The sequence below is a fragment of the Euwallacea similis genome, chromosome 20 (assembly GCF_039881205.1).
Source record: "Euwallacea similis isolate ESF13 chromosome 20, ESF131.1, whole genome shotgun sequence".
NCBI classification, from domain to species: domain Eukaryota; kingdom Metazoa; phylum Arthropoda; class Insecta; order Coleoptera; family Curculionidae; genus Euwallacea; species Euwallacea similis.
This window is the reverse complement of record NC_089628.1, coordinates 3,413,547-3,427,143: the sequence shown is the minus strand read 5'-3', so window position 1 is coordinate 3,427,143 and position 13,597 is coordinate 3,413,547. Positions and strand designations below refer to the sequence as shown.

The window sequence follows — 13,597 nt, the reverse complement described above, 5'->3', positions numbered from 1 at the left end:
ACAAACACTGCTTCTTCAATCAAAACTAAGCTAATTGATCACCAATTGATACATACCAAAACAGACTTTTACTAACAAACAGACTGACATTGACTATAGCTCAAACATCTATTAACTACCACTTCGACAGTCTGTTAATTGTGGTTTTTACAGGGGGCTACGCCAAGTTCACAGGTCTGAAAACCTACAACAAAAATCTGAAAACTCTGATCGCCATCGGTGGTTGGAACGAAGGTTCCTCCAGGTTCTCACCCATGGTTGCAAGCGCAGAAAGGCGCAAAGAACTGGTGAAGAATACCATAAAATTCCTACGACAGAATCATTTCGATGGCCTGGACCTCGATTGGGAATACCCGACTTTTAGGGATGGGGGCAAGCCCAGAGATAGGGACAATTACGCCCAGTTAGTTCAGGTGGGTTATTCGAAAACACCAGCTAACGTGAAAGTGATGTCGTAAACGTTGCCTCAACAATGGGGCTGTGTATAATGTCTTAATAGCAGTTTTGTTCTAGTTTAAAATAATGTGTGGTTTTGTTCTTCTTATGCCCACAATAAAATTACAAAGTTCAATTTACACTGAAAGCCTAACATTGCATCAGTGAGTACTATTCATGCATATAGATACAAATCACAGATCGCGTTATAAAAGTGTTTAAACGATATTACGCCACATTCACTTAATTTTTCTATGTCCTTACATGCAAATTTCTATGCAGGAATTGAGCGAAGAATTCGAAAGGGAATCGGAGAAGACTGGCAGACCGCGTTTGTTGCTCACCATGGCAGTACCTGCGGGGATCGAGTACATTAATAAGGGATACGACGTGCCCAAATTAACGAAGTAAGTTCGGGTATATGAAGAGTATACATATAGCATTTTTGTAAGTGAAGTTAATTTGCTTCTTCCGATCCCTGTATCCTTCTCAACTCCATTTGTTATAGGTCAATCAAAACACAATTTTCAATATCAATATAGCGCATCGACATTTCCTCCCACTGTATGACGACACCACGTTCTGTCAGCCTCCCTGCAAACTTCAAAATCACTTGTGATGGTTTATTTCTTTTGATTTAGATACTTAGATTGGATGAACATCCTGAGCTATGATTACCATTCTGCTTTCGAACCGGCAGTTAATCATCACGCACCTCTTTACTCCCTGGAAGAGGAGAATGAGTATAATTACGACACCGAGTTGAATATCGTAAGTAAAATGGAGTTTTCTCTCTCTCTTTCTAACTCCCTGTGCGAGATGAACGAGGATGGCTATACCCGTACAATGGGGCCAAGTCCAAATTTTATCGCACGAAACTCATAAATTATCCTTGAAAATCTATTCCTCCAAAATATGAACTATAACAAACGACAATAAATTAAAATTAACGTGGCTTTACGGGCTACCTTCACCTAAATGGGTTCTAACGGAACCATAGCAAATTTAATAAGACTTTTATGACCTACATGTATATCATTATTAAGCATGGAGCGTGTGGCCAATTTACTAATGCAGTGTGAGCATAATTGCCTGCATAAAATCAAAAGAACCTTTAAACATGAAAGCAGGTACCTTCGTAGCATTTACAGATTTTAATAAAATGCGAACTTCTAGCGAAAGAAGACAATAGAACTTTCTTGTGGGCAGTACTCAATTAGTATTCGATTGAGAATAACAATGAGTTATTGCATAAAAATCCTTTGAATGTGCATGCAGAACAATGCATCGTATGCCTTTTCTCTTATATTCGACTTTGTAGGATTACACCATCAAGCATTACCTAAAAATGGGCGCAGATCCCAACAAACTCGTCCTAGGAATCCCCACTTATGGCCGTTCCTATACCCTCTTCAACCCTGATGCCGTTGAAATTGGTTCTCCTGCTGATGGTCCTGGCGATATGGGAGAAGCCACAAGGGAAAATGGCTATTTGGCCTATTATGAGATTTGCGACTACGTGAAAAATCAAGACTGGGAAGTGGAGGAGCCGAACCCCAAAGCGATGGGTCCAATCGCGTTTAAAGGGAACCAATGGGTGGGCTACGATGATCAAAATGTCGTCAAAATGAAGGCGGAATATGTGGTGGAGAATGGGCTGGGGGGTATTATGTTCTGGGCTATAGACAATGATGATTTCAGGGGAAATTGCCACGGAAAGCCTTATCCGTTGATCGAGGCTGGGAAGGAAGCTATGTTAAATGCTTACGGGTGAGATAGCTCAAATGGCTCTTTGGATCACAATAACTATTGTTTTCGGTTAATAAAGGTTAACAGAAGAAAATCTCATTTCTCCTCCTGCCAAACCCGCGAAAACCAAGATAAAACATAGGACAAGGAAAACTACCACTACAACGGAAAAACCTGAGGAAAGCAGTGTGGCTTCAGTTACGCCAAGAAGAAGAAGGTACCTAATTTGAAATTCTCAAGCTTTTTGTTTAGGATACTCAGTATATTACGCGATTTTTGATTTCATGCAGAATCAAAACAAAATCAGGGAGCAATGAGGCCGAAGCCAGTGCAGCTTCATCGCTTAAACGCAGGAAAACCGAAGCTTCCTCCACTTACAGTAGTTTAAAAATTGTCACTCCTGCCTACACTACCCCAGAGCCGCCTGCCACCCCTGATATGGGGGGAGGTAAAGTTTTTTTTAAGCTTATTGAAGTTCTACTGCAATAATTGAAATTTGCAGCGTTTAAATGTGAAGACGAGGGATTTTTCCCACATCCCAAAGACTGCAAGAAGTACTATTGGTGTCTGAGCGGCGCTGGTGACAGTGGAATTGTGGCTCATCAGTTCACATGTCCAGCAGGTAAGAGTTCTTAGTTTTTTCGTGGTATATTTTCAGCATTCATTTGCGTATCAGGTTTGTTCTTCAACAAAGCCGCAGATTCTTGCGACTACAGCCAAAACGTCTTCTGCAATAAAAAGCTGCAGAAAGCTACTACAACTCAAAAACCGGACTCAACTACAACAACCGAAGCCTCAAAACCGCTAAATTCCGTCTTCTCCACTACTCGAGCTCCTCCCAAGATAACTGCAGTAACAAGCAAAACCACTATTAATTTCCGGAGCACTACTACAACTACTCAAGCTCCAGAAGAGGATGAAGAATATGAATATGAAGATGAGGAGGACGAAGACGAAGAAGCTGGGGGAGAGAAAAACAAGAAAATTACCTCTGAGGAGGACCCAAGGGTGATCAAAGAGCTTATAGACTTAATTAGGAAGGCTGGAGGAATTGAGGAGTTGGAAAAGCAGCTGAAGTTCTCCAGTTCAACATCGAGTTCAGATTCTACAACTCCGTCATCGATCAGCAAATCGCTGTATGAAAGAGTGCTGAGTAAGGCCAATAAAAGCACGTTAGGGGCTTTCAGGAAGGGTTCCACCAATAGGAATAGTGGTGGGCCTCAAGCAAGCGGGGAAGACGAAGCTAAGGAGAAAAAGGTGGAAAGAGGAAGACCGCAATATAGGACTTTGACTAGGCATAGGTAAGCGAGAAACGATTATTATAGAAATTGTGTATTAATCCCATAAAACAGATCTTCAACCGAGACCTCAGACGAACCTTTCAAACAGACTGCACAATCTTCTGCTGCAACTCCATCGGTAAAATCACGAACTTCCAGTTTGGAGTACGTGAACATTCGCAGACCTAAGTTGAGTACCACCACTGAAGCCACGAACGATGACGAGTAAGTTGAAGAATACACATTAAAAACCATTCAAAGGGAGAGTGATTTACTTATTAAAAAGCATATCATAGGCTGCAAGGGAAATGGCGAAATTGGCCTGTTCCCAAAATTTATGTACTGTTATCTGAGGTACTGTTCCCCTGTCTAAGTATTCCTGGACAACGGGTCAATCTGGGTCATTTTTGAACCAAGATCTAATACTCAGGAAGGTGGAGTTTTCGTTGATGGTGTCACCATTTGGGCAAACGCCTGACCAACCTTGGGGGGAGATATACAGCTAAAACAAATTCATAAAAATGTTAAGGTTGATTTGCCTGTAGGTGGCCCTGTACGCATCATTCCTTCAATGCTTTTTGAGGGGAGATTTTGATGTGACCCGCTTTAAATCTTGAAAACTCGCAGGATCACAGGCAATCCCTAAACATATTCCTTTATAGCCATCTCCATTGCTTTTAGAGTGATTCAGTTCTTCACGAAGCTATTCTCTCGTCAATCAGCAAAATTCGATGTTTTTCAATTGATGGTAACCAAATCAAGTAGCTCCCTCTTCTTTCTTCATGCCCATCTGCCAACTTTATTATTGAATTTCTTGTAAGTGTTAGACGCTTCAACAATTGCAACTCCTTGGTTTGTCACGTGCTGCTCCCAAAGAGCATCAAAGAGTTTCTTCGCAACTTCTTTGGCTTCTGAGTCTCCCGAGGCTGCCGCGTAGTATGACAGAGTTCTGGCAGTACCAGAGGCAGGATCGATGCTTTGACCCTCGTACCTCTCAACGAGTATTGTATTTCGATTTGCTGAATACTTTACGATATGTTTACAGTGACTGTGACAATGGTTTGGTATTTATTAAAACTTTCATATGCGCATATTGCAATTGCTTTTAAGATTTCGAAAAAAATGTTACATAAAGATTCTGCTTAGTTTCTTGCAGTCTACGTCGTGTTAAAAGAAAAAACCCTACTTAAGATACACCTTGTATAGTGAAGCTAAACGCAAAACACCTTGAACTGTTGAACTCACTTTGTACTAGCATTATTGATGAGTCCGTGAGCAGAAACCAGGTCTTGATATCCGTAGTAAACCACAGAGCTACCTCCTCTCCAAGAACTTCCATTTTCTTCCAGAGTGTCGCCCCAGGAAATGAAAAAGTGCGAGTTGTTTTTATCAGTCGTTCTTGGGCACTCCTCTTTCCCAATACAGTTCCCGATCTAGGCGTTCTAATGGTAGATCCATAAGGAATACATGAAATGCGACTTATTACTTGTTTGAAATGTTGATCAAAGAAGGTGTATCGCAGAAAGTCCCCCATTTTTGCAGCTCCGGGCAGAGTATCTGCGATGTATGTTAGATGGTCCCGAGCTTCCGCCCATCTGATCATCAAAAATCGCGTGAAAAAGTGATTAATTAGAAATATAGAAACTGGAAGGAATATAGAAGAGGAGGCCCAAAAAGCTGCCACAACGATCCCTGGCCCAAGTTTAGGAAAGAAGGTCCATCTGCATCGGGGCCCAGCTCACACTCCCCTCGAACGTTTCCTGAAACCGAAATAACAAGATTTCAGCTAAAATCCTTATGCCTAGAAACCTACCAAACCCATAAGTATTGTCCACATCAGACAATCAATGCATGATGTAGTACATGTCGTTAGTACCGTAGGTTGCTTTCAGTTCGTTAAAAATTGGATCTTTGCCTACGGAGATGCAGTAATGGACAAAAGTATATAGACAAACGGCTTTTACACAATACTTCAGCCATAATTAGTTTTATTGAAACCCAAATATAAAATAATTATTCTTCAATATTTAATTCTTTTAAAATGCAAATACATATTCTAATTTTCCACAAGCATTGAGTGCTGCAAAAAATCATTGAAATGTCGAGGGACAAAAATATATAGACAAATATAAAAAACAATTATTTTAAAACTAATCGATTAGAAATACCGCAAACAAATTATATTATTACGTAATAACAGGCTTAATATTTTGTTGCGTACCCATTATTTTTTTACTACTTCCTGACATCTTCGTGGCATGGACTGTAAAAGTTTATTGATGTACGAAATATCGATTGCTTTCCACTTTTCCTCCAAAGCTGTGAAAAGTTCATCCTTAGTGGAATGCTTTTTATCTCTAATTTGTATATTCAAATATTCCCACATGTTCTCGATGGGATTTAAATCGGGAGACTGTGATGGCCATTTCAAAACAGCAATTTGTTGATGCCTGAAACATTCTTTAGCCACCTTAGAGGTGTGTTTCGGGTCATTATCTTGTTGAAACGTTGTTTTCAGGAGCATATGGTCCCCCATATAAGGTAACATCACGTTTTCAAAGATATTGACATGTAAAAATCTATCCATAATACCTTCAACTCTATACAAAGGTCTTATTCCAAACTCCGAAACCATCACAAATCCCCTTCCATGTTTAACAGTGAGAAATGTGTATTTAGGATCCAACTTTTTACCACTAGGACGTCTCACATAGTGAATACCATCTGATCCAAACATATTGAACTTGGATTCATCGCTAAAACATACTCTTTTCCACTCACTTACAGTTCAATGAAGATGTCGACGAGCAAATTCCAAACGGGCCATCCGATTCTTCTTGGATAGAAGAGGTTTTTTGCTTGGGCGACGTGCATAACAACTGAGATTATCCAACCTTCGTTTTATGGTTTTAGTGGAAACCTCTGGTAGTCCCCTGTGCTAGAATTTCCTTTTTTATTTCTTTAGGTGTCTTAAACGGATCTTTGGAGCAAATATATTTTATGAGTCGAATGGCTCTGGGTCCAAGTTTTTTTGGCCGCCCCCTTCTCTTTGTTGCTTCAAGAACTCCTTTCTGCTGATATTTCTTAATACTGGCCCAAACAGCTTTAATTTAGCATTTAAATTTTTTGCAATATCAATTTGTCGCTGACCAATTTTAAACAAATCAATAATCTTTGTTTTCAAATCAAAGGAAATTTGTTTACCACGCGGCGTTGTTCCAAATGATTCAAAAATATTTCAAACTATTATACTTTTGTCCCAAGGAAAAATATATTTTTTGTATTTGTTGAGATGTGGAGGACCTATTGGTCGCGTTAACCTTTTGGGATGGTCGCACTGGATAATTAAACTCACTTGGTTGGAAAACAGAAAATAATATGTACTAAATTCCAAAGACTATGTTGTAACTAAAGGGTAAAAAAGGGGTATATCTACATGACTAAGTATATGTAAAGAGGTATCAATGCGAATAGTCTCTCGCTCTCCTTTAGAAAACGCCGCGTATAAAATTGAGTGTCAGCAGTTTTGAGTTCTCGCGTACGAGGACGCTTCGAAAACTACACAGTATTTGCCATCGTGTTTATTTTTAATATCAGGTACAAATTTCATATGTCTTTCTTCATTGATATTTGCAACTTTTAGAATGTAAATAAATGTATCGATACTTTACTAAAATATTTTAGGCGCAGATATTTGTTTGCCTATACAGGGTTATTCACCCAACCCGTTCATTAGAAGTTTACTAGGATCTAAAAGTGATACGAATTTGAAAATTTGGAGCCTAAGTTCGACATATACTATTTTTTTAAATATTTTCAACTTGCTGTCACTTCCGATTTAACCGGAAATAGCTGTAACTTGCTTATTTCAAATGGAATCCCCAGTATACTATTTTATTTTTAGATTCTACGTAATATTTTAGGTACATTTTCTGTATAATGTTCTATACTTAGTTCTTACCGTTTTTGAGATATTTGACCTTGAATTAAAAACGTGCCTCTGTAATGACCAATTTTAAAATTGCATATCTCCGCAGTTATTAAAGACATACTCTCCATATTTTGCAGAATGTCAATACGTAGTCTTAGGTTCACACTCTCATTAGTTATATGGCTTAGTATTATACAGGGTGTCCAAAATTCAGCTCCTAACATTTACATTTTTGAAGTTGCAAAAGTCGGTTTTTTAAAATGGCACACCCTATAACTTTAAGCAGCATCAAGTAGAAAATGTAATTCTCTATCGAACCGTATTAGGGTTACCTATACCTATTCCAAACCTTTTTCGAAATACATAATTAAGTTTATGTGAAACTAATAGTAGATATTCATTCTGGTAAATTTTTATTATTCGCGTAGTTGGCCGTGGAAAAGAAATGACAGTTATTGAATGTTTTTGTTTTTCGGTGGCTGTTAGTAACAAAATTAAAGTGAAATTTTGGATCAAAATGGAAGAACACACAAACGCTGATATTCTCATATTCTCTCATACTTTTTTCCATTACTGTACCTACAGAACTACTTGGAGTTTCAGGGTCGTACCTGCAAGCCAAAACTGCCCATGCATTGACCCTATAAAGGGGGCATTTTAATACCAGTCAGTGTTTTTCTGAATTGTGGGGATCATGTACGGCTCGATCATGTCCCACGCATCGTTAAAAGGAGCAAAATCCCCGGTGATTGTACCATAAACTGCTTTTAGATGCGCGTTGTAGTTATTAATGGAGAAGAGATGAGTTTGTTGGGGGAAGAAATATCTCGAGTTGACCTGAAGGCTTCAGAATCGGTTTCGTGGTCGTAATCCGTGGATTCCACTACCAAGGTTTCAAAGAAGTGGTACGGTACTCCTTCCTTTGAAAAGTAGTTATTTGCAGGGTCTTATTGTATTGGGCGAGGAAACGATCACCATATTCGCTTGCACTGGCACGGGCCCAGAGCAGCGCCGAACCGAACGACAAAGGGCCAAAACCCATTTTTCAATCAATTTTGAGGGCATTTGCTATTACTAGAAGTAGAAGAAAATAGTGGGGAGGATGATATGTCTTACTTAATGAGCTTTATGTAACGAATCTTCAGGCACTTAACTACTGCAACTGCATGTATCGTTTCGTATGCTAAATATGGGAGTGTTTGCCAAGTTCTCAAAGATAATTACGTGTGATAGGAAACAATTTCAAGTATCTGTTTGTGGAGTGAGAAGCACGATTGATCAGTCTGAAGAGCAGCTCTTCCTCCACCTTCCAAAACAAAAATTCAAAAAATCAGTAGCGCCTCGCAAGATTGATAAACCGACAAACTTTAGTTTCAGCGGCTCCAATCGCAACAAAATCCTGGGCGAAATCGAGTCCGAAGACTCCATTCCCGACACTGAAAATGTCTCTAAACGAAGCAGCACCCCTCAGTACGTCAACATTCGTAGACAGAAACCTTCAACCACCGCCGAACCATCAACCTCTTCGGTCAGATATATGACGATCAGACGATCGAGCACTTCGACTTCTGTAGACCCGGAGACGGAAACCTCTGTACCCGAAATCAGGTTTGCACAGATTTCTTCAAGTAAAAAATGTTTTTACATCATACTTTGGAATTGCAGCAGCAACGTCCGAAGGGGATTTACCACCACTGAGATACCGGAGGTTTCTTCTTTGAGGTAATAATGTCTTTTTAATGTGGAATCTGTGTAGGCGCGACTCAGGGTTCCATACAATCTCGACGAATGAAAAATCCGCCATTTTGGTTTTGGCTCGGGCAATTTCGACTCATTCCGGTTCAGCCGAATAGAGCGCGTCACGCCCGTTTGATTGATGCTACCTCTGCGCCATTTTGTGTGCAATAGCTCGATTAACCTCTTGTACTTGTCTATGAGACATTATTCTCAAAAAAGCTAAACAACATTGTTTGTGTAGATATCACACAATAAGGAGAGGTACCACCGCTCCTTCGACGACCAGTAGCGAGAGTACCAGGAGACGCTCGACTACTACTGAGACGACCACTGATGGTATTACTATTCTACCTGATGAGAAAACTACCATAAGGTAACAAGAAATTGTGAGCTTCTACTGCAGATACCTACTAACTTTGTTGTTGCAGATATCAGATAATCGGCAGAGAAACAGCTCCTTTTGCAGCTTCAACGACTCCACCAGATATGTAAGGAAAAGATCGCTTGAACTCTCAACTTACTAAATCTCTCTTTTTTCAGCACCATCACCACCATGGAAAGCTCCACCGTTGCCGAATCCGTCGTGACCACCACTAATAGTATTAGTAGCGTAACAAGCACACAAATCTCAGTGACAGAAAGTAATAGTAGCACTTTAGCCAGTGCTTCGAGTGACCAAACTGAGACCAAAAAGAAGCGTCCTCTCTTCTACCAACCGACCACAGTATCGCCCTCTACGTCCACCAAGGTGAGTCGACCTTTCAGATCTCGTGTAAAACCTTCTTCTGAGCCACTTCTCACCTCCACCACTGAGTCTAGCGCTGTTAGGTCTAGGACCAGGAGTAGGTTAAGTAGTACCAGTAAAAGTTTAAATGAAGTTACCGAGCAGGAAGAGAAGTTGCTGAGGCCTGTTGAGAGTAAACTGCTGAGAAGCAGGAAGAGGCCGAGCACGGAGAGGAGTGCTGACTTCAATGAGGAGGTTAATAGGGAATTTAGACCTGCAGAGTTAGCAGATTTGTCCTCGTTGACAGCAGTTGATTTGAATCTTCGAGGAGGAGAGCTTGTGTCTGCGCACCGCAGAAGGAGGCCGATTAACAAAACCGAAAATACCAATCAAACTTCAACAGTTCCTAGAACTAGAAAGGTGATTAGAAGATTCAGACCAGCATCGTCAACCACAGAGAAAACTACTGCAACCAGTAGAAGACATACATTCAGAGAAAAGCTCAATAGAACCTCATTGTCGACCTTAGAAAGCCCGTTGGCGCAGCTCTTTAAAACTAAATCGAGATTTGATGTGAGTACCAGCACTGAGGCTTCTGAGGATATTGAGGTGAGCACCGAGCACAGCGGAGTGATCAATGGAGAAGAGGATGAGAATATTAAATTATCAGAGAGTAATATTAGAGAGAGCAGCAAAATTAATGCTTTTGAGGTTGTGGAGAAACCTTTGAAGAAAGTTTTTACAGGGAGGATTGAGGAAGTGGTTACCACCACTACTCCAAAAATTGCCGCGAGAATTTTGAGGACTAGGAAGATTGTGAGGAAGTTAGGAACTACTACCAGTACTACTGAGGCTACCACGGCAAACTACAAAAGGAGAAAAGTGTTGCTGCGCAGACGTCCTACTACTAGTGAAGCAAACACAACAACAAAGACTCCTCGTCGAACTTTAAGAGTTTCTACCACTACCAGTGAAGCTCCAAAAATTAAGAGAACCTTCAGACCTGTGATAAGCACCACTACAGAGCGCTCTTTAACCTCAACTCAAGCTTCTACAACTAGTACAAACCAAGAGATGACGACAACTGAAAAAATTATAGATCAAGCAAAATCTTTATCTACAACTACCGAAACAACCATTTCTTTAATCAAAAACACAAAATCTTCACCAAGAAAGGTAGATCTGCAAGCAGATTCGACCTCAGGCAGTACTACAAGACCTCAAAGTAGATTCCCTACAACTACTGAAGAATTCCAAAATTTCGATGATGACAATGAAGCTTCTACATGGGCCTCAAGGCTGAGTTTATACTCCCGACCTTCATATTCCTTGAATTTCAACGAGGATGATAGTGAGGACGACGAGGACGATCATTTCAGAAGTTTTGTTGATGATGATATAGATGCTGAGAGCGATTTTGATCATGAGTATGGCTATGAGAGACCTGAGGAGGATATCGAAAACGATGGGCCTAAATATACAGTGTTTTCTTTCAAGAGGACTCATCAGTTTGAGTCTAGTATGAACTTTGATGAGGATGGAAAGGCAAAGCCTGTGAACAGTACTGTGAATTCGTTGATATTGACTACATCGTTGAATAACTCTAAAGCGGAGGAGCAGAAGAAAGAGGAGAGTGTGGAATCTACTACATTACTGGACATGAGCACTTATGCCCCGTTCTTGTCTTCTGATAATATTGAGGATAACGCTGTGTCTCCCTCTCTTACTGTCAGTGATAAGCAAATGTTCCAGACTACTACAACTATTATGGAGAATGAGGCCACGACATTTAACAACAATATCAGTGAGGATGATGAATCCGCCTCAACTATCTCTACGACTACAGAGTACCATCCTCGCAGCACTTTGCGGTCGGCCAAGGATAGGCCCAGACTGGGGTCAAGCAGGAAGAGGACTGAGAACCTGAGGTCAAGACCCTCAGAAGAAGTGGAGGAAAAGAGGGTTTTACCTCTGAGTAAATTGCTCTACAGATACAGCACCACTGAGGCTGGCACAGAGACTGGCAACAATGGTGCAGGGTTCAGAAACAAATTTTCGAAGGCAACTGAAAGTTCACCGGTCGAACCAACGAGGAACCGTAAGAGACCAGTAAAATTCTTTAAGTCGTCTAGTACTACTGAAGCTGTGAAAGCTGCCACTGAACTTAGCTCTGCCTCACAGAAAAACCACTACAAACCCTCGACCACTGAAACCCTCGGACTGATTAACACTGAGGCGGTGAAAAATCGAAACAAACAATTATTCTCCAAAAGAAAAATGAACACTCCTATAGTAACTTTTACGAACACAACAATTGCAATTCCCGAATCCACTGAGGCAAGCTTGACCACTCTTCACCACGTTTTCGCTGAAGTAAATGATCCCATGGAGACGACCACTGAATCGCTGGGCATGTCCACCAATCCGGGTAAACTGGAAAGATTAATTGAGGTAAACAGGATTGTTGAAGTGAAAGCTGATGCTAAGAAACTACCCACGGTTGACAAGATTGGGGAAATTTCCAGGATAACCCTGATCAAGATTGTCGACGGCAATAACGAGACTGTGATCATCAAAGATGAAGATTCCAACGAGATTAATAGTCTGCAAGACGCTCAGGTAGTCGAAGTACCATCTTCATCCCACCAATCCCAGGAGAAAATCAAACTGAAAGATTTTGATTTTGAGGTGAAGTTTATTTCCCCATCAGAAAGACAAGATAGAAAGTTTGAGGTGTTTGGCGAGAGCAAGGTGGCCAACAGCAAAGAAACCTCCGTGGTAATACGCCCTCAAATCATCGACGGTATCTCACAAATCAACGTAGTGACCCCCAAACCTCTATTGGTCACCGAAGCCTCTACCATCTCTCTTCAAGGCCTGTTCCATGCATCGGACTTAAATCCTAGTTTCACCTCCAACGACGAGGTCTTGGAAACTGGCAGATCTGAATTTGTTAATGTGAGGGTTTTGGATCAAGATAAAGAGGAGAGTAGAGGGCTGAAAGGGCAGAGCCCATTTATCCCCGTGAGGGTTCTTCCTCAGGAAGATGAAGAGAGCACTGTGAGGGCACATGTCATGGAAATCAGTCCTAAACTCGATTCGAGGACTATAAAAATAGTTCCGATTAAGGTAGAAATGTCCAGAAATCTTAGGACGCAGTAAAGAAGTGAGGTTTGCGATGATAATAATGATTATTATTTATTTCTAGTTAGTCAAAGAGGACTTTGTTGTATTGCTCAGTCGGAGGGGGAGTGTGTAAATACGTATGATTAATCTCCTGTTATTATTATTATTATTCTTAGTGTATATTGTACAGATTAACCACATCAATCCTTGCACCAAATCTATTACTTTCTGTCCTTCTTTTGTGTGTGCCATTTTCGTGTGAACCTTTGTATGTCTCGTCCGGCCAGTGGGGTTGAGTTCTTATTTCCATTATTGTAATTACGTTTTTAAATATATATAAAATTGTGATAGTTATTAACCGGCTGTTTGTTTTAACCTTATTTCTAACCGTCATAGGTGAGTATGAAAATCTTTTGATTTCTCTTGCATTAAGTATCCGTTGCACCTCTTAAAAATCTCGCACGTGCATGAGAAGAATGATCGTTTGTAGCTGTAGACAATGGTCGCAATATTTAAATCAGTAGTAGAAAGTAGGATAAAGTTATTACCGAGAATAATTAATCATTACGTGGATATGTAGATTTTACGTAATGAGGCTTATTACTTTCATCAGAT

General features: G+C 40.4%; 1 protein-coding gene and 1 pseudogene across 2 annotated transcripts; one reads left to right on the top strand and one right to left on the bottom strand.

Moving 5' to 3' along the window:
* Positions 1-157: 157 nt before the first annotated feature.
* Positions 158-13,340, top strand: LOC136415312 (uncharacterized). 2 transcript variants are annotated; one of them, XM_066399822.1, is made up of 14 exons: positions 158-413; positions 718-842; positions 1,077-1,206; positions 1,757-2,205; positions 2,264-2,401; positions 2,475-2,632; positions 2,687-2,806; positions 2,861-3,485; positions 3,537-3,689; positions 8,773-9,003; positions 9,061-9,117; positions 9,374-9,505; positions 9,561-9,620; positions 9,673-13,340. In XM_066399822.1, exons 1-14 carry the CDS (start codon positions 255-257, stop codon positions 13,016-13,018), a joined length of 5,883 nt encoding a protein of 1,960 aa, XP_066255919.1. In that variant the 5' UTR covers positions 158-254; the 3' UTR covers positions 13,019-13,340. The 2 variants fall into 2 exon arrangements, with proteins under 2 accessions (XP_066255919.1, XP_066255918.1); XM_066399821.1 differs by having other exon boundaries at positions 8,767-9,003.
* LOC136415326 (exoglucanase B-like) lies at positions 4,611-13,592 on the bottom strand (annotated as a pseudogene).
* Positions 13,593-13,597: the final 5 nt, after the last annotated feature.